General features: G+C 43.5%; 1 protein-coding gene across 1 annotated transcript in view; it reads right to left on the bottom strand.

The window, feature by feature from the left end:
* The window catches only part of TXK (TXK tyrosine kinase), a 50591-nt gene extending 29840 nt beyond the window's left edge, over window positions 1-20751 (bottom strand). Inside the window, exons 1-2 of the mRNA XM_016207996.2 lie at window positions 20664-20751; window positions 853-907 (exon numbers count right to left, since the gene is read on the bottom strand). Of these exons, the coding sequence (XP_016063482.2) occupies window positions 853-907; window positions 20664-20751 (143 nt within the window). The remainder of the gene's footprint in view (window positions 1-852; window positions 908-20663) is intronic.
* Window positions 20752-21035: the final 284 nt, after the last annotated feature.

Genomic DNA, 21035 nt, shown 5'->3' with positions numbered 1-21035 from the left:
AAATAACATTGAGGGAAACATATGTCACGAGCCCAGTACAGAGTCCAGTGCATATTAAGGGCATGAAATGATAACCATGATCATGAAAAGCTTACTCTGTATCAGGCACAGTGTTAACCATTTTACATATGTTACTCAATTGATGGTATCTATTGTTATAAGTAGACATGGCATAGTAATTAAGCACATGAGTTTGAATCCCAGCTCTACCACTTCACAGTGTGGCCTTGGGTCAGCAATGTAACTTCTCTAAGCCTCAACTTCCTCATCCGTAAAATGGGGATTGTAAAAATCCATAAGTAGTTTTGAGAGTTTCTTGGGCTAATAGATGCAAACCTCTTAGCGCAATCTAACATAAGGAACACCCCCATTAAATGTTAGCTGTGACTCTTTCCACGGAGCCCTGGATTGTATTCTTACAGTCATTTGCTAACAAATGATTAGCGTCAGCTAACAAAGTATAAGACACACCGATAGTTTTGAGGAGATATTCAAATGAATAAGACAGAATTCTTGCCCGTAAAGGGTAAAAATTATAGAGTGGAACACAGACATATAAATACGATACATGAAATAAATATTAAATAAAGTACCAAGTCACATGCTTTGGGAACACAATCAAAGGAGCAATTAAGTCCAAGAAGATTAAGAAAGGATCACAGGAGGCCTGACATTTGACCTATGTTTTTAAATAAATAGGCGTTGGGTGGGGACAGGGCAGGGACGGGGGGCAGGAGAAGGGTTTCCCAGGCAAAAGCAACAGCAGATACAAAGGGACGTGGAGACTCAGTAGACAATAAAGAAACGGAATGAATTCATTTCCGAGCAGTTGGCCTCGGGAAGCAGACTTACCGCTTCTGCACCGAACAGCAGCAGCAGCAACAGAAAATCGACTGGATGGTGTTATCTGAAAAGCAGAGCATTCTCAACTGTCAGAAAGCCCGGGGTCCATATCTGATAGATGGGATGCCGGTGCTGCTCCAAAGGAGGAAATCCCCAAGGACGGCAGCGACAGGAATCGTTACAAAAGCAAGCAGACCCTTGACCGTGCCCTCCTGCACCGGCGGAAGATGGAAACCTGCCGCTAAGGCAAGTTACTGGCACCTTGAGCGATGTGGTTTCCCTTCTCAGGCTCCTGTCATCGGGTCTGGTTTGTGCATTTCCTCAGTCTGCGAACGCTGACCACTGGCTCTCCCCTACCTTGGTCAGGGCTAACGACAGCTAACAAGTGTACAAAAGGATAGAATTCCAGAACAATGTTCTCCCAGAAAATCTGTTGGCCATGATTTTGAATTAGGTCATCACACGTCCTTAAAAAATATTTTAATATATATTTTATACACTTATATAAAATAACAAATACATTTTATATAATATATTATATGTTAATATACTTATTTTATTTTTATATATATAATTTTTTGGCTTTCAAGTTTTCTATGGAGTACGTCCAAATATAAGCTAAACATTTAAAGGAAGAACTATCTAGGTTAGTAAATCTGGGACATGCTTACGCTTGTATTGTCAAGCTTAATCTTTTTAATTTAAGTTAGATCAGCGATTTTCAACCAGTATGCTGCAAGGATTTTTAAAACATGCAATACCTGGCTATTTAGTCAGGGGCACTGACCTCTTTTCCATTAGATTGTCAAATAAAAAAATGACAACAGCCGGCACAACAATATCCACCCAGTGTAAATGAATCAAAATTAGACCTATCGTTTTTTGTCAGGTCAGCAAAAAATATATTCTTTGGTGTGCTGCAGAATTTTAGTAATTAGTTTATATGTGCCACGAAATGAAAAAGGTTGAAAATCGCTGATCTAACTACATCATTTGCATTTCTTAAAAACTATAAATAAATTTTGAATTTATCAAAAGGGTGTTTTATGTTCATAGAATTGCATTTTACAGTCAGCTCTTTCTTCTATCACACCTGAAAATGGAGTATCACGATGGAAGCAGAGTGCATTAGACACGAACATTAGCTTCAAGGGCAGACAGATCTGGATTTGAGTCCTAGATGTGCAGCTGACTATATCTGGGATAAATTCCTTTACTTCTCTCTTTCTTTTTCTCTGTGTAAGAACAAGATCATCATACCTACCCTCTCTGAGAAGCCTTATAGGGAAGCAGTTAACCCCTAACTTTGTGGGTTTGCGCAAGTTACTTAACTGTCCTGTGCTTAAGTTTTATCTGTGAAATGAGAATCATAGGATATTTCGTATGTAAGACTTCTGTGAGGATGAATTGAATCAATTCGTATAAAGTACTAGAACAATGTCAGGTACACAGCAAGAGAGTAATCAAGAAGAACTACGATTATTGTAGGGCTGTTGAGAAGATTAAATTAGATATCACCTCTAAAGTCCTGGAACATAGGAGAGGGGTGCAAACAGAAGACACCCAGTGCAGTCCACCTTCAGCATCAAAATCCTCCTTGCCCTCATTGTGAAGCTCCAACCTAATTTCTTCCAGGTAATCAGGATGTTCATTCCAGCTACGTTGACTCTCTGTGCCTATCTATTCAGCGATACAAGGAACCTCCAGAGGGCAGTCTCAACCTCCAAAATTCCCTAAGAAAAGAATTCTCTTGGCCACTGAAATCTCCAAACCCTCCAAACCCTCCAAACCCTCCAAACCCAAGATCAGAGGGAAAGAGCAGAATTCCAGTGGGTTATTAGGTTGAATGGTGAGAGGGGCCGCTCCAGTCCTCACTCCTTCATTCCTGAACTCACACACCCTGGCTACATATTTGCTGCTGGTTTAAGATGTTTATGGCATCTTATAGGACACCACTCGAACACCACAGGATGCTGTCTCCTAGATATTATAGTAATTGAGCCTTTAGCAAACCCTTCCTCTGTCCTGTCAAGCCAGCTGCTTCTGAATTATGAGACACACTGTAAGAGTATTCAGAGGGTCATTGAGCAAGGACCAATGAAACTAAGAAAAGGCAGACTCCACAGAATAGGTCATCTTGTAGAAATCTTTCCATCCTGTTCCCATTGCAAGAGTTTCAAGTGTATTTCTCTCCCCCAGATCTCCTTGACACCATCCTCCTGATCTGGTTCTTTCAACATTCCCAACCAGCAGGCCAACTTTTTGCCATTGCCGATGAGTCAATGTAGATCAGTGCCTGAGACTATCTTGCCCTAATGAAGTGAACAAACTAAAGTATTTAAAGCTCTGGGAGGATTTTATTTCAGCACTATCTTTCAGGCTACCTCTGCACTGAGTTGTAGCACAATGGCCATTTACTTTCCATTCATGTGGGCTCAGGATCAGATCTATCTATAAATTCTGTTTAATGGGGAATTTCTCTTGAGGGGTCTGGTGTGAATTAAAGAAGCAGAAAACACATGTACCATGTGAATATAAGCCACCTCTCATGAAGCTTTTTTGAGCCTTCTGGACCGACTGGGGCCCACTTTCATATATACCACTTCCATATTCTGATGGATTACTGCAGTGCATGCCCAGATTTATGGCTCAGTGAATCAGATAACTCAGCTCATGACCAGTAGTTTGGATTACACAACTATTTCATGATCCATGGTCAAGCATTCAGTCTTCACCAGTAGCAAGGCAAAAGCTCCTTTTAAAATTAAAAATACTGCCCGGCCAGGTGTGGCTCAGTGGTTAAGCGTCAACCTAGGATCCAGGTGATCAGGGTTTGATTGCTGGTCAGGGCACATGCCCGGGCTGCGGGCTCGATCAATGACTCTCTCATCATTGATATTTCTATCTCTCTCTCTCCCTCTCCTTTCCTCTCTGAAATCAATAAAGATATATTTTTTTAAAAAAATAATAAAATAAAATAATAAAATAAAATAAAGTAGAAAATACTTATCAGCACAGGGTCAAGTCTTAACTCCAGGGGTTTCTGCTGTGATTTTCTTATTGGGACTTTCAGAAGTTCTATACAGCCAACATTTTACCTTTCATCCCAGGCTACCACCAATGATAATTCAAGTAATTTATAATTGAGTTATTTCTCCCAGCAATGAGGCTATTCCTGGACCTCTAAATATATGACCAAATAAATTCCAAAACCAGTTCTGTTTCCAAGGGCCACTTCTGATACCAATTAATGTACCAGTCTGAGTTCCAATATGAAACATGACATACTTAAATTAAAATAATTTTTTGAAATTTTATTTTCAAAGGGACTAATTACAAAAGTGTGGATGGGGGTATGGAAACCACAAAGGATGTGCAGAAACCTGGGTCCAGCAGTTGTGGAACTGTTGTCATCTCTAGGTCCACAAGGATCAGAACAGGGACAGAATACTGAGTGGAGCAGAGGCCACCTTGATAGGAGCAATGATCTGCTGTTGGGGTACACAGCCAACCTGAGACAACCTCACCACAACTGCCTTCCAGGGCTCCCCCCGAGGGTGTAATCCAACCAGAAGGCAGAGGCTTGGAAGCATGTTGAACCAAATCCTACAGATCAGTTTTCAAGGACAGAGTTCGGGGTGAAGAATGAAACAACGGATTGGGGTCACTAAGCCATCATGGAGGCTGGCTACCACATTTACACTCCATAGGTCATTTTTCCAGGGTAGGATAGGGGGGATTAGAATAAAACTATTCAGCGAAGTAATTAATATATACTAGTTCCCTTTCCTTTCACAGAAGTTGACCTTCTAAACCTAGATTCATGTATTGGTTACTTGCCTTTCTCTGATTTGGAATAGCCATTACTCAGTCTTTGGACTACAGACATATTGGTGGTCCAGTGATAAATGTCTTATTTCTAAAAAATAGAGTCCTAGTGCAGGTCCAGGCAAAGACTCCTCTTTTTTTCCCACTGCTGTTTTACCACTCACCCCTGATTTAATTTTCTCTCTTCCTTTACCTGTACCCAGCAACCACTCATTTCCCAAGATTTATTTCTGAAGACTAAAATAAAATAAATTACTAAGTTCCCCAAAGCTGCAAGACATTATTTATTATTAGGTATTTGGATTTCAACTGCTTCAGACGTTCTTTTTTTTCACCTGGTAGTGTCCGCATGAGCAAATTGCCAGAAACACTCCTTAGAAAGAGGGTACATTAGCACTTAAGGTCTCTGTCTACTCTGGCAGGAGTGGTTTTAACTAACATTCATACCAACCTATTCCAGGGTTGTCTTTCAGCCTTATTCATAAAGATCTGTATCTACCCAGGCCAGGGGGTGCAAAGTAAAATGTAGGTGACATAATGAGGGAAGCAGATCAAAGCATGGTGTAGATTGTGCCAAAATGCTGTGCCAAATTGAATTTTTTCAAATTCAAAAATTTTTAAATACTCCCTCTCTCACATCACTATTTTCCCCTCTCTGGATCGTTCCCATCAGCGTACAAATATGCTGTTACTTCACCCATTAAAAACAAAACAAAACAAAACAAACCACTCTGAATCTCTTCCCTCCTTTAGCTCTGTTCCCCACTTATAGTAAAATCTAGAAAGGAGTAGTCTTTACTTGCTGCCCTACTTCTCTCTCCCCCCCCCCATTTCCTCTTAACCCATTCAGGTTTTTGTCCCTACCCCTTTCCCAAAACTGCCCTTGTTAGGGTCGCCAGTGACCACCACGGCCACACACCCAATGGTCAATTTACTTGACCTCTCAAGAGCATTCGCCACCACGTCTTCCGGGCTTTCCTTCTTCTCCCTGCCCGTCTCTGTTGTCCGTTTGTCCTTCCCAGGCGCTTAGACTGGGCCTAATGCCGGACTGACTGCCCCGAAGCTTTTGGTTCCTCCTCTCCTCTCTGTCCTAGTCCCCCCTTTGATTGCCTCATTCCTTGCGCAGGCTTAAAAACCATCTGTCAGGTAGATACCTTGTACACTTGAAACCTATATAATCTTAATAACCAATGTCACCCCAATACATTTAACTTTAAATTTTTTAATTAAAAATTTTAAAACATCTGCTGATGACACCTAAATACACACCTCTAACCCAGTTTTAATGAACTCCAGACTTACGTACCCAAATGCAATCTCAAATTTCCCACTGGGATGTCTAGTAGATACCTCAAATTAACATGAACAAATCCGAACCCCTTCTCTTCCTTCCTCCCTAAATGTGCTCTCCCCGCCCTTCTCCATTGCGTCCATAGCTAGACCACGTGTCCAGGTGCTCAGGCCAACAATCTTGGTGTCACCTCTGACTCCTCTCTCTCACACCCCAATTCAATCTGTCGGGAAAGTATGCTGACTCTGCTTTAAAAATAGCACCCACCTGTCTTGATTTCAGTTTGTAATCATGAAAAAGTTCTGGAGATGGATGGTGGCAATAGCTGTACCACATGTGAATGTACTTAATGCCACTGGACTGCACACTTACAAATAGCTAAAATGGTAAATTTTATGTTTTCATTTTTGTTCTGTTTTATTTATGTATTTATTTTGTTTCATTTATGTTTTATTTCACCACTATTTAAGACACACACACACACACACACACACAGAATCTTATCGCTTTTCCCCACCTTCTGTCGTGACCATGGTCTAAGCCACCATCGTCTCATCTGGATTATACTGACAGCCCCCTAACTTCTTCCTGCTTCTACCCAGAACCCCCTATAGTTTATTCTCAACACCATGGCCAGAGCGATTAATTTAAAACCTAGATAGGATCACGTTACTTCTCATGTCCAAACCTTACAGCGGCTCCCCATTTCACTGAGTTACAGCCAAGCTTCTCACAGTAGCCTCTGAGAGCTTCACGACCTAGCCTCCTGCGGCCTCCCCTCCCCTCCCCTCCCCTCCCCTCCCCTCCCCTCCCCTCCCCTCCCCTCCCCTCCCCTCCCCTCCCCTCCCCTCCCCTCCCCTCTCCAAAGTGCCTTTGCTCATGTTCTGCAGCCGCAGCGCCCTCACTGCGCTTCTGGAGCACACAAGCCTGTTCTCGCCGCGGCTTCTTGCTTTGCTTTTGCACATTCTCCCAGGCATCGGTCAACCTCTGACACTCCGCTCCTTCAGATCGGCTCCAATCTCACCTTCTCAAGGACCCCGGATGATTATGATTGCCCCTTGTGCTCCCTAACTTTGGGAGTACTTACTTTGCTCTACCCTTTCTTTTCTTTCTTTAAATAGCATTTCTCACTTTCTAATGTATTATACGATTCATTTATTTATCATTTTTTACTGTCTGTCTCCTCTACTAGAAGGTAAACGGTGAATTTTGTCTATTTTGTTCACAGTTATAGCCCAAGAGGCTAGAACGGTGTTTGATACAAATGCATACTCAACCAATATTTATTGAGTGAATGTATAAATGAAGTGGTTTGCAGGAACATCAAGTTATAACCTTTTCAGAGCACGCACCTGCCTTGATTCAGTCCTAATGAGAAAATGAAAACTGTATTTGGGGACAGAATAAGCAGGTAAAACAGGACACAGTGAACAGTAAGAGTGGGGGTGTGGGATGAGATTATGAAAGTCCTTCAACTAAGGGAAGAGGGGACCCCGGCTGTCTATGTGGCAGGGAGTCTTATTAGCTACTGAAGATGGAGAACAGTTTGGCCACGGGCCACTGCAGAGTAAATCTGTTTCCAGCCTAGACTCCTTTATAAAGATAGCCCAGCAAGGTGAGCAACAGTGACCTATGGCCTCGTGTTTTAAAAGAAACTAAAACCACTTAGAGGCGATCCCCGATTTACAATGGTCCAACTTGCAGTTTTTCAAGATGCTAATGATGCACATTCAGTAGAAACCAGGCTTCGATCCCTTCCCAGGCTGGTGATATGCTGTGCGATACCCTCCCGTGGTGCTGGGCAGCCACCATGAGCCACAGCCCCGTCGGCCACACGATTACACAAGATATTCTACAGTGCACTGAGCAGCCAGCGTTTTCTGAATCTTGTGTTCTGAACATGTATAAGGTAGGCTAGGCTAAGTTACGATGTTAGGTAGGTCATGTGTATGAAATGCAGTTTTGACTTACAACATTTTCAACTTTCGCTAGCAGGACGTAACCCCATCATAAGTTGAGGAGCATCTGTAATATCATCCAGGCCAAAAAAGTGTGGATAATGGTCACTTGACTTCTTGAATAATCACTGACATGTTATATTATTCTCTGTATTTTCCACATGCTTGAAATATTTCAAAACCTAAAATGTGTAGATTCAAAAGAAGTAAAATCCCCAGAAAATCAGGTAAGATGGGGGTTTAGGTAGTTAGGTGCCTATTTTAGCATTAATAACTTTTTACATGTACATGACTTTTAGTGCTAGATGCAAAGGCTTTTTATTTCTGTATTTCAGCCAGTCTTACCTTGTGCCCAAGCAGAATCATCACCTTCCTTGCTAGTGCCAATAAGAAAACAACTCTGACGGTTTTCCTTCAATTTGCCACATCTGTGTGTGTGCGAGTCCACCACAGACATCTCTAACCCTTTCTCAGCCTCATCTTTTGTATTCAACCTGCCATTAATCTGTTCAAATTGTTTGGCGTTTTACTTCTTGTCTTTCCAGCTACCAACCCAGTCCAAGCCCTCGCCAGCCCACACCTGTAATTCTGCATCAATTCATTTAATCCCATAATCTCGAATAGGTGCTGCTTTACAGATGATGGATTTTAACCACAAAGAGGATCTTCCTTGCTGAGAGTTGAGGGCTTGTAAGTGGAGAGCAGGACTGGGCCCCAGGAAGGCAGACTCCCTGCTCTTAACCTCTGCTCTTAACCTCTGTGCAACCGGTGTTTGCTCAGGGACTGAATGAACTGGCCAAATGCCCTGCCTCTGACCCCTCTCTCCTCCAGTTCATTCTGTTTCCTCTTTTCCTTAAAAATCTGTCTCAGCCAACTGCTCTACATCTTCAGCATCTGGAAAGACTCTTCACCGCACATGGCATCAAGACCATATCTCCCCTGTGGTAAAGGCCTTCCATCATATGGCCAACGCGACTCTGACTCTTAGATGCACCAGCTTCTTCCACTTGTTCTTTTCTCGCTGACACCTTGCCTGCCCCCAGCCTGAAAAAAAGCCATTGCAATCCACTCCCAATTTATCTTCCTTTGAGCTCCCAAAGATCATGAGCTCTGTCTTGCCCGTGGCCCTTAATTAGATGGTCATTAAAATTTCCTTGTGTAGGTTTTGGTTCTCACAGGGTTTCTCAAACCACTATTGACATTTTAAGTTGAATGATTCTTTGTGGTGTTGTAGGGGGGTGTTCTGTGTATTGTAGGTTGTTTAGCAGCATCACTGGCCTCTTTCACATGCCAGCAATCACACCTCCCCACCCCTCTCACATCCACCCACTCCTCCCAGCTGTGAAAACCAAAATGTTTCCAGGTATTGTCAAATGTCCCCTAGGGGCAAAATTACCCCTACTTGGGAACCACTGAGCTGGACCGTAAGCTCTCCAATTTCAGGGACTGCATTTTTGTCCTCTTTAGAGCATCTAACATCGGTGCCTGGTCCATAATTAAACTCGATAAATAACTATTAAATAAGGCTTCCCCAATATCTACACGATCACGTTACATCTGGGCTCCACTGCTCAGTACCTCATTCTAGCACACGCTATCTCACAGCTCAATGCTGGCCACAGGGAAAGCAGGGCTTACCACGTCCTTCTGTGGTCAACTACTCCACTATGTGGAACAGCAGCGTTGAAGAAAACTGAGCTTCCGGAGCCTCAGCTAGCACTTATACTAGGTCATAAGTCTAACTTTTGTTCCAGATATATTTTTTAAAAAAATTTATCCAAAACCAAGCATTAACTGATGAGATGCAAAATAAAATGGATGAAATCTCTCTGGTGGTCAATTTTTTCTGTATTAGGACAGCGATTTTCAACCTTTTCCTTCTCATGGCAAACATAACCTAATTACTAAAATTCTGCAGCACACCAAAAAATATATTTTTTGCCAATCTGACAAAAAAATTAGGTATAATTTTGATTGGTTTACAAAATAATAATAATAATAATTACTGATTCTTTTTGCTCCAAAGTGACTTTTTAAAAAAATCAAGGGCTGCCCTGGCTGGTTTGGCTCAGTGGTTAGAACATCAACCACTCTAACCTAAAGAGTCCCAGGTTCAATTCTGGCCAAGGACACGTACTTCAGTTGTAGGATCCATCCCCAGCCCTGGTCGGATGTCTGTGTGAGGCAACCAATTGATGTGTCTCTCTCACAGCAATGTCTCTCTCTCTTTCTTTCTTCCCCCCCCCCCTCTCTGAAAAGCAATGGAAAAAATATATCCTCAGGTGAGGATTTTTTTTTAAAAAAGTCAAGTGCCTATAGTTGTATATAAGGATTTCTGGTACCAAGAATTAACCAGTCAGGCACAACTTTATTATGTGACGTGACCAATAAGATGCAACTCTATTATATGACCTATATATTTATGGTTCAAGACAGGGCATGAACACTGGACGACTATTGCTGTGCTGGCTATTGTCATTTTTTTATTCAACAGTCTAAGGCAGCGATTTTCAACCAGTGTGCCATGAGAATTTTTAAAACATGTAATACCTGACTATTTAGTCAGGGGCACTGACCTCTTTTCCATTAGACTGTTTGCCCCACCCTGGTGATTCCCTGAGACCCACCCCACTCAACTTTCGGGTCCACCTAAGCTGTTTCCAGTGGCTTTTCCATACAAACGTCCTTTCCTGGCTCATGTTTCAGACTTTCCTAAAATCTCTCAAACAAGCAGCCTCTGGCCTCAGCGTGCCTCGTACCACTTGCTAACTGGCCCCACACCAAGCACTAGGAGAAGTCAACCTTGGTTCACAGCTTGGCCTTTCCCAGGTACTTCCAAGCCCAGCACAAGTAGCAGCCATCTGCAGATCACTCTGTAGCTCATGCAAGGTGGTCCCAGGCAGGGCACAAGCAATGGCTGACCTTGGCCTGCACCTCCTGGGGGTCCCCAGAGCCTGTGCACCTGGTGGACAGCTTCAGACCATGCCGGATTACAACCCAACCACCCCCACACATGACACACTCAAAGGGCAGACTCAGTGGGCACTAAAGCCCCACTGAAGCAAGTCCTGCTAGTGTGGGGTTGGACCATGCGCAGCAGTTTCTCCACTATAATTGCAACCAGTGCTCAAAAGCAATCAGCCTGGAGGTCAAGCCCGCCCAGTGATCTGCCAATAGCAATCAAGGCTCAACTACAACAAGAGGGTGCACACAGCCCACATGGGAGGCACAGCTGGAGTGCCCAGCTCAAGTGACTGGGGAGGCTGTGCCACTGGTCCCTACAAGACACAAGACACCTGCCACATTAGGCCACTCTACCAAGACCAGGAGATGTAGCAGCTCTACCAAATACATAGAAACAAGCACAGGGAAGCAGACAAAGTGAGGAGACAAAGAAATAGGTCCCAAATGAAAGAATGAAAGAAATCTCCAGAAAAAGAACTAAATGAAATGGAGGGAAGTAAACTACCAGATACAGAGTCCAAAACAATGGTTATAAGGATGCTCACGGAACTCAGTGAGAACCTCAACAGCATGAAAAAAAGACATGGAAACCATAATAAAGAATCAGTTAGAAATGAAGGATCGCTAACTTAAATGAAGAATAATTTACAGGAAATCAACAGTAGAGTAGATGAACAGAGAATCAAATCAGCAATTTGGAATATAAGGAAAGAGAAAACACTCAATCAGAACAACAAAAAGAAAAAGGAGTTAAAAAAAATGAGGATAGTGTAAGGAGACTCTGGGATAATTTCAAGCATAACAACATTTGCATCATGGATGTGTGGAAGGAGAAGAGAGAGAGCAAGAAATTGAAAACAAGTTTGAAAACCTGTTTGAAAAAATGACAGAAAACTTCCCTACCCTGCTGAAGGAAATAGATATACAAGTCCAGGACAAGATGTGTGGGGTTGTCCCAAACAAGATGAACCCAAAGAGGCCCACACCAAGACACAGCATAATTAAAATGCCAAAGGTTAAAAAAAAGAGAGAATCTTAAAAGGAGCAAGAAAAAAGCAGTTAGTTACCTACAAGGGAGCTCCCATAAGACTGTCAGGTGATTTCTCAACAGAAAGTTTGCAGGCCAGAAGGGATTAGCATGAAATATTTGAAGTATGAAAAGCAAGAACCTAAAACCAAGACTACTCTACCCAGCAAAGCCATTGTTTTGAATGGAAGGACAGATAAACAGCTTCCAAAACAAGAAAAAGCTAAAGCAGTTCATCACCACCAAACCAGTAGTATAAGAAATGTTAAAGGGTCTTCTTTAAGAAGAAGAAGAAAAAAAAAAAAAGGTAAAAAATATGCAAAATAAAATGGTAATAAATACATATCTATCAACAATTACTTTAAATGCAAATGGATCAAATGCTCCAATCAAAAGATATATGGTAACCAGACAGATAACAAAGCAAAACCCTTAAATATGTTGTCTACAAGAGACCCACTTCAGATCAAAAGACACACACAGGCTGAAAGTTAAGGGATGCATTTCATGAAAATGGAAAAGGAAAAAAAAAGCTGGGGTAGCAATACTTATACCAGACTTTAAAATAGACTTTCAAACAAAGGCTATAACAGGGGTCAAAAAGGGAACCAGCAACTCCACTTCTGGGTATTTATCCAAAGAAACTCAAAATGCGAAATCAAAAGGACATATGCATCTATATGTTTTGCAGCATTGTTGTTTTTTTAAAGAATTTTTTTTTTTTATCTTCACCCAAGGACATGTTTTTTATAGATTTTTAGAAAAAGAGGAAGAGAGGGGGAGAGAGAAAAACATCAACGTGAGAGAGAAACATCAATTGGTTGCTCCCTGGGAACAAACCTGCACCCTAGGTAAGTGCCTTGACCAGGAACCAAACCCACAACCTTTTGGTGTACGGGGTGACACCCCAACCAACTGAGCCACCCGGCTAAGGCCATTGCAGCATGTCTACAATAGCCAACATATGGAAGCAACGTAACTATCCATCAATAAATGAATGGATAAAGAAGTAGTAGTGCATATATACAATCAAAAATGATTTAGCCATTAAAAAAAAAGTACTCTTGCCATCTGCAACATGGATGGACGTGGAGGGTATATGCTAAGTGAAACAAGTCAGACAGAGAAAGACAAATGTCAGATGATCTCACTTACATGTGGAACCCGAAAAACAAACAAGCCACAGAGAAACAGACTCATAGGCCTGCCTGGCATGGCTCAGTGGTTGAGTGCTGACGTGTGAACCGGGAGATCACAGAGTGATTCCTGGTCAGGGCACATGACTGGGTTGTGGGCTCAACCCTCAATAGGGGGTGTACAGGAGGCAGCTGATCAATGACTCTCGTCATTGATGTTTCTCTCTCTCTCCCTCTCCCTATCTCTGAAATAGATTAAAAAATATTTTTAAAAGAAACAGACTCATACAGATAACATTTTGATGGTCGCAAGATGGAAGGGGGTTTGGGGATGGGTGAAAAAGGTGAAGAGATTTGGAAGTACAAAATGGTAGTTATAGAATAGTCATGGGGATGTTAAGTACAACATAGGGAATATAGTCAATAATATTGTAATAACTATATATGGTGTCAGATGGATACTAAGTTTATCGGGGTGATCACTTTGTAAGTTATATAAATATCTAATCATGGGGCTGTACACCTGAAACTAATATAGCATTGTACGTCAACTATAATTTAAAAAGTAAAATTATATTTTATTTTTTAATATTTAAATTTTATTTTTGTTTAAAATATCACAGATGTCCCTTTTTCTCCCTAATGACCCGTTCCACCCTATCCCATCCCCTCTCCCCACTATTGTCCATGTCGTTGGGTTGTGCATCTGTGCATACAAATTCTTTGGTTACTCTCCCCCTCTCCACCCACCCGCCCTCCTCCATCCCTCTGACATTCATCAGTCTGATCTATGCTTCCGTGTCATTGAATCTATTCTGTTCATGTAGATGAGTGGATAAAAAAGCTGTGGGACATATACACCATGGAATACTACGCAGCTGTAAAAAGTAAAAAAAAATTATTTAAAAGAATCACTATACACTGATGAAATATGGTAGGAGATATGTAGAGGGTAGGGAGAAAAAGGGCTGAGGCAAAATGCCTAGAACATAGCAGTTGATCATTTAATCTTTAACATATTTCCCTTACCCAATTCCTTATAACTTTTGGGATACTCACAGGATATATTTAAATTAAATATATAGAAACAGGTGTGGTTCTCCCTCTGAGACAAAACAGAGGAAGAAGGCCAAGTAAGCCAAAGCTAATCCTCAGTCCCCCAACTTCTCTGTTCTGAGCCCATTCTCTGTTCTGAGCCCATTCTCTACGCCTGACTCAGAGGCCAATGATCCTTCCATTCACGACTCTAATGGGCTTTCTCTCTCACTATTAAAACAGCTCTTAGGAGAGGCTCTGAAACGTATTCCTGTTAAGGTATAAATGATATCATAGTAAACATGTTGTACTGTAGTTTCTTTTAAAGGCATTTCCATGTTTGTTAGCAACACACCTGTATTAGAGTAAACAGAGAGATTTATTTCAAGGAATTGGCTCACATTGTTCTGAAAGCTGATGCATTCAAAATTTAGTGGGATGGGCAGTCTGCTGGCAGAATTCCTACTTGCTCAGGGGAAGTCGGTCTTTGTTCTATTAAGGCTTCAACTGATAGAATGAGGCCCACCCACATTATAGAGGGTAACCCGTTTTACTCAAATACACCTATGTAAACGTTACATTCATCCCAAAAACACCTTCAGAGAAACATCCAGAATAATGTTTGATCAAATACCTGGGCATCATAACCCAGCCAAGTTGAATCATAAAATTAACCATCCTAATACCTTAAAATGAAATACATAGAACTTTCCAAGCAAAATTGCTGGTATCAGTCAGCAGGCAGAATTGACATCTGGAACTAGGATAGAAACCTTTTCCTGTACACTGAACTCACAATTCATGACTACACCCCAGCAGAGTGGATTATAAACCCAGTGACATTCCCTCGGTTACCTTAGACCTCTCCTGAAGCCTGGAATTTAGGAGAAAGCCTTTCAAACACTTATTTTTCCCAGTTCAATAACAAAGACAATGCCCTCCAATAGAGGCACCACTGCTTTAATTATGATAAAGTTTTTGTTCTCTCTCGCCTGAAGATCAACAGCAGCAGCTAGGGGGCCAACTTCTGCCTTGTTGACAGTTCCCTCCCTTCTGCCCAGCACAGCTGCTAGCAAACAGTTGCTGCCCAATAAATAACTGCTGAGTTAGTGAAGAGCAAATTGTGAAAGCCGAACAGCTCCTTGGAATTCCCTTGTTTGGCATGACTTTCCAAGATACTAGGCATCTTTATAGATTGAATGATTGACCCATGCCAAAGCAGATAGCAATGATTATTAGATTCATGGTCATTTTCAGTTCACAGCACCACAGCTCTTCCAGGTGAATAAATCAGTGAGACTCACTTCCACATGCACAGTGATTACAGAAACCATTCTTTGAATTGTTTTGCAGAGAGTGACCTGCAAAGAGAAAGCACTTTTGCACCTTCAGAAAATTCCCAATGGAGGCAGGAACTCATGCATATCAAGGGCTTTTGCCCGGAACACTAAAATGCCCCAGAGATGGGCCATGACTATTTGCCCACTGGAAGGATATATTCAGGGTTGAGGATTATCGCAGGAAGGAGCCAGAGCTTCCTCTCCCAGGTTGACATCTGCGCTGTTCTTTTCATCTGCTTCTAATTCCCCAGCAAACATCTTTAATTATATATCACGTCCCAGCAAATCTGGAAAGGGGCACCACCTCCAGCAGAATCTCTGTGACCTTTAGGAACCGGCTCGTCTCTCGTGGGTTAGGCAGGGGAGCCTGTTATTTTATTTGGTATTTGTGCTCTTGTCTGGGAAGGCTTGCTCCCCCTTCTTTCATCCGCGCAGGGGTCCCCTTAGCTTTTCTTTCCCCCCCCAGACGTGTGGGTGGTTTCGCTAGGGCTCTGTCTGGGAACGATTTCCACCAGGGTCGCTGGATCGGGCAAATGCGAGCACCCCTTCCCAGAACAGCCCCCGCGGCCCCCTTTCAGCACAGCAAATAAACATTTGATGAAAAGCCGTGGGGCCTCTGCTGTCTGGGAAGCAGAGCTGGTGCTGTTCCTTCCGTTTCTAATGTTTTGAGGTTTATATATCAGCGTAACCTCATGTTCATCCCCTGGCATTTCCGATGTCAGAGTTTCATTTTGAATCAGTGGTTCAAGTGAAATTCATTCCTACTGAATTTGGTCATAACTGACAGATGGCTAGTGATTTCTATTTGAAAACATGAATTACTGGTTGTTTCAAGAGCTGCCCTGAACCAAAGGGCACATTTTTAATTGACTTAACCTATTATCTGGGAGGTGTAACACAAAGCTGGCTTTCCTGAGCATGGATTTCTACCTCTGATTAGGCATCAGAAGAGGCTTTCCAGATGCCCAGCCAAGAACACACACCAACAAAGGAGGGAGAAAGGAAAGAATGAAAAGGGGAAGGGATGGGAAAGGGAGAGAAGGGGAGGGGAGGGGAAGGGAGGGGAAGGGGGGTAACGAGAGAGAGAGAGAGAGAGAGAGAGAGAGAGAGAGAGAGAGAGAGAGAGGGAGAGGGAGAGGGAGAGGGAGAGGGAGAGGGAGAGGGAGAGGGAGAGGGAGAGGGAGAGGGAGAGGGAGAGGGAGAGGGAGAGGGAGAGGGAGAGGGAGAGGGAGAGGGAGAGGGAGAGGGAGAGGGAGAGGGAGAGGGGGAGGGGGAGGGGGAGAGGGAGAGAGGGAGAGAGGGAGGGGGAGAGAGAAATACACTGAGATTTTCATAAAAATGTTTTTTCAATTTAGAAAGTTATGCTTTATTCTGAGTCCACAGTCTATATATTTGAGGTGTTATTTCATTCTGTGTGTGCCTCCTTTGGACATTAAAAGGGCACACCTTTGAACAGGAATGCTCAAAGAACAATCCTGTGTGTTTCTTTTTGACAGTATAGTGTCCAATTCTTCTAAGAAATTATGGTCACCAGAGATGTTAATCTTTTTTAACCTATTGACAAAATAAGTTAACAACCCTGTTAGATCCCAGACTTGGTTTTTAACATTTTCCTTGTCTGTGAAACCTTAAAGTAAGAGGAGTAACTACACTAAGGGGTTCATTGCTTACTAACAGAAAATGGGGACCCAGCTCACTAGACAGGAAAAGGGTAAATCTGGGTGGAAGGGAAGAATGGTGTTTGGTCTGGCTGGGGCCTGAAGGGGTGCTAAGTGTGAGGAAGCGGAGAGGAGATTTGAGAAGCCTGGGAGGCTAGAGGGGGCACTGGGCCCCAGGGGGAGACAGTGCTCCTGGGAGTAAAGGGCGCTGAAAGGAAACGCTGAGGCTCCCTGAAGACTCCTCATCTGGTCACAGCCTCAGCCAGGGCAGCCCCCAGGCACGGAACATTCTAGCACCCTGAAGCCCTTGTTCGCTCTCTGCAGGAATTTTTCTCTTCCCAGTAACGAGCTGATGCAGCCACCTTGCACACAAGTCCTCCCTGCCCACCCCGAGGCCTCAGTGTAGCTATTTCCTAGAAGACTGTTGTCTGTGAGCTGAAAGTTTGTGAGGTGTTCACAGAAATCATACCCAAGACTTCTGGCCAGCTTATGACCTGAGAAAGTGCTGGACCACACGCCCTCCGGCGCGCTGGCGCGGGGCCGCGGCGCCCACTGGCCGGCGGCGGGCGGGAGGCGGGCGGGCGGCGCAGCCAGCGGGCCCTGCTGAGGAGCGGCAGGGAGCCTCCGCTCAGCGCACAGGAGCCTCACAGGCGTGGCTGCGAACAGTGGCTATGGTGATCGTGACGACCATGATCAGCAGTGCAGGGGGGTGATCATGAAATGATTAACAAACAGAAGAAAAGGCACACATGCTCATGTCTGTATTAACACTGAGAAATTCTTTGTTTTTGAGAATTTGACTCCAGCTGGAGTCAGAGTGGTAGTAAAAGTGGCCGGGTATGTTTTGGGTCCATGGCTCTCTCTCCTTTTGCCACTGAATTAGTTATCCATTGTTGGCAAACAAATTATCTCCAAACGTAGAGGCATAAAACATTTATCTCACAATTTCTGTGGGTCAGAAGTCCAGGCACAGCCTAGAGGGACTGAGCTGGAGACTCCACGGCGAAGCTCACTCAGCGGAGTCACCATGCCTTGGTGCCCTGGTTCCCCACGATGGGGACTCTCCACCGGCTGCTGGGAACGCTCGCAGGGTGGCAGCGGGTCAGCCGGGGGACAGGGAGCCCAAGAGCACCAAGGCAGAAGCCACGGTCATTTTGCAACCTCGCCTCAGAGGTTACGCCCCATCATTTTTACCACATTCTGTTCATGAGGAGCTGCTAAGCCCAACCCATACTCAAGCAGAGGGGCTGAGCAGGGCGAACACCAGGGGGTGGGCGCTCCCGGGGGCCTCTGCAGAGACTGCCTAGACGGCTACCCTCTTTGCCTTCATATTAAGCGTAATAATAATAATAATGGAAGACAGTAGTTTAGCAGGGTTGGTGTGGGAATCAAATACAACAAGGAATAAGAGAGGGCTTGCAAAACAGAGGCCGGGAAAGAAACTGCGAGGAAGGGGTCCCGACCTCACCCCCAGGTCCAATTACAGACAGGAGTCCAGAAATGTGCATTTAAACAGCATCCCAGGCACGCTTTAGGCATGCTAAGGCCTAGGAACCATTTACATGAATTATCTTTTTCCTTCTTTATAAACTGGGAAGGAAAGAAAGGCAGAGAAGTTAGATGAAAAGGTGGTGTGGAGGTAAGAGGTGAGCTTCTCGAACCCCCAGCTCTTCTCCTTGGGCCCTGCCCTAACTCTCCTGGGCTGGGCCTATTCTCAGGGCAACAGTTAGTTGGCAGAAACGCTAGCAATACGAATCTCATCCCACAGGCTGAAGCTCGTTGGAGCAGTGCCTGATACCTCTCTCAGGCTCCCCCCATTCGGTATGCTCAGCGCCTCGCCTTCCACCATGGTCTCCTCGGGTGCTCCTGCCCCCAGCAACCTGAAGCCAGACTTCTATATTTGGCAAATGACTCAGCCTGGCCGACACACACAAATATTTCTTTTAATTTGCAGTAACACACTTGGAGGCTTGTCTTGGCTTTCCCTTGTCAACAGTAAATACTGTTTTACACAGAAGAGAGAGAAAAAAAGGAGCCATGTGTAGCTATAGTTTATAGCAGCAGCAAACAGTTCATTCTTACCATCGAATCAAATGATCAGAAGTCGGAAGGGACAATGAGAGTTTGTCAAATCCATGTCCCTCCAGGCCAGACAGAAAGATCCTCAAACTATCCCTCCAATATGTAGTCCCTTATTTCATCCCTTGGGCAATCTCTAGCTCTTGTCCCAACCCTCACCATTATTTATTTTATATATAACTAAGTCTTTCCTATTATAATTTACAGCCTTTTCTCTAGTTCTGACCCCAGGGGAAATGAAGAACAGATGCTCACATAGCTTTTAATAAAAAGGTTTTTATGAAATCACTGTTCAGCTCTGCCCTGCCATTGGGGCAGGTGGGAGAGGCTGCTGCCTCTTAGCTCCTTCTGCTTTGCTGTTTGGCCTGCATTCCTGATATCAGGAGCCCCATTTTGATATACAAGAGAATCAAGACCATAACTTATATTCAGGTCAGTACAACTGGAATAGCCTGCTTTATATTTTAACAAATTCTACCAACAGGCATTGGGTCCTTACACGTGATTTGGCTTAAACAGATAACATTTTAAAATTGCAATCATTTTTTCCTACTGCCACTTAAAAATCAGAAATGTAACAAGTTTGTTAGATAATCTTTGATTGTTTTAATCTTATGTGACTGAGCTTTGTTAAAGCTTGGTTCCTTAGTCATTCAGAATTAAAATCAAAGACCATTTTTCTTCCATAGTTTTAATTATTTGCATGATAAATCCCTTCGAGCCATAGAGCTAAATTAATAAGCATTTCCTAAAACTGCACATGGCACTAGTCTTCCAAAGCAACTCCAAAAGTAAGTTCAGGAAGGACCTGTCGTTTTTATCTGTTGTTTCTTTGTGACAACTTGTTGGAAGGTGGGCAAAAAGAGAGTCACCATGTTCTAGATGAGAACCTGATTATAGGTCCTGGCCAGGTAGCTCAGTTGTTTAGAGTGTCATCTCAATACGCCAAGGCTGCAGATTCGATCCCCGGCCAGGGCACATACAAGAATCAACCAATGTATGCATAAACAAGTGGAACAACAAATAAATGGAACAACAAATCGATGCTTCCCTGTGTCTGTGTGTGTGTGTGTCCCTCCCTTCCTCTCTCTCTAAAATCAATAGAAAAACAATAAGAGAGCCTGAGATAAAGAAGTTGCCACAGGTGACCCGCCCAGGCCGCAGCAGATTCAGAACTAGAACTTGGTCTCCTCGCCCCAGCCCTGAGTTGCTGACACTGGATATCATTCTAAAAACAAACACTTTTGAACTGCATTCTTGCCAACTCATATACACTTAAGGACACTGTTTTTGTTTTGCTTACTTTTGCTATCTCAATGTTGAACATTTACTAAAATTACCTCAGTGATTACTTAAATAACAAACAAAACCCTGTCACATCTGGGGGAATAATCCTCCAAATTTCACAAGCCCTGTGCCTTAGAGAAGACTTCCTCTGGTGTTCAAGCATCAGGAACACGCCCAGAACAAGCCCTAAAGAGAAATGACAAAGCGTCCTACTTACAGGTGGAAAGAATCATGGCTGCGCTTCTGCCCGGAGCATGCAGAACTGTCTTCAGTTCTTCAGCGGTGCTCCAGTCACAAAAACACATCTTTCAACTGAAATCATAGCTCACCCAAGATGTTCTCGTGGGCAAGGTTAACCCCACCTATTTTCCTGTTCAGAAACCTCAGAAGCGTGTGAATGACAGCACGGCGGCCCATCTCAGAAAGTGCAGCAATCTGCATCCGATCTCTCACAGCCGCGCCGCTCGGCTCTCATTCCCAACTGCGTGGGCGGCCAGCAAGCGACGTTTTCAAGAAATCACAAAATTTTGGTAAAAGGGACCTTAAAAATAATCAAATCAAACTGTCCTGCCTGGAGAGAGAAGGAAAG

This window comes from Miniopterus natalensis, chromosome 1, assembly GCF_054644295.1.
Source record: "Miniopterus natalensis isolate mMinNat1 chromosome 1, mMinNat1.hap1, whole genome shotgun sequence".
NCBI lineage: Eukaryota > Metazoa > Chordata > Mammalia > Chiroptera > Miniopteridae > Miniopterus > Miniopterus natalensis.
Note: the sequence above shows the minus strand (reverse complement) of the source record. Positions and strands in the feature narration are given on the sequence as shown.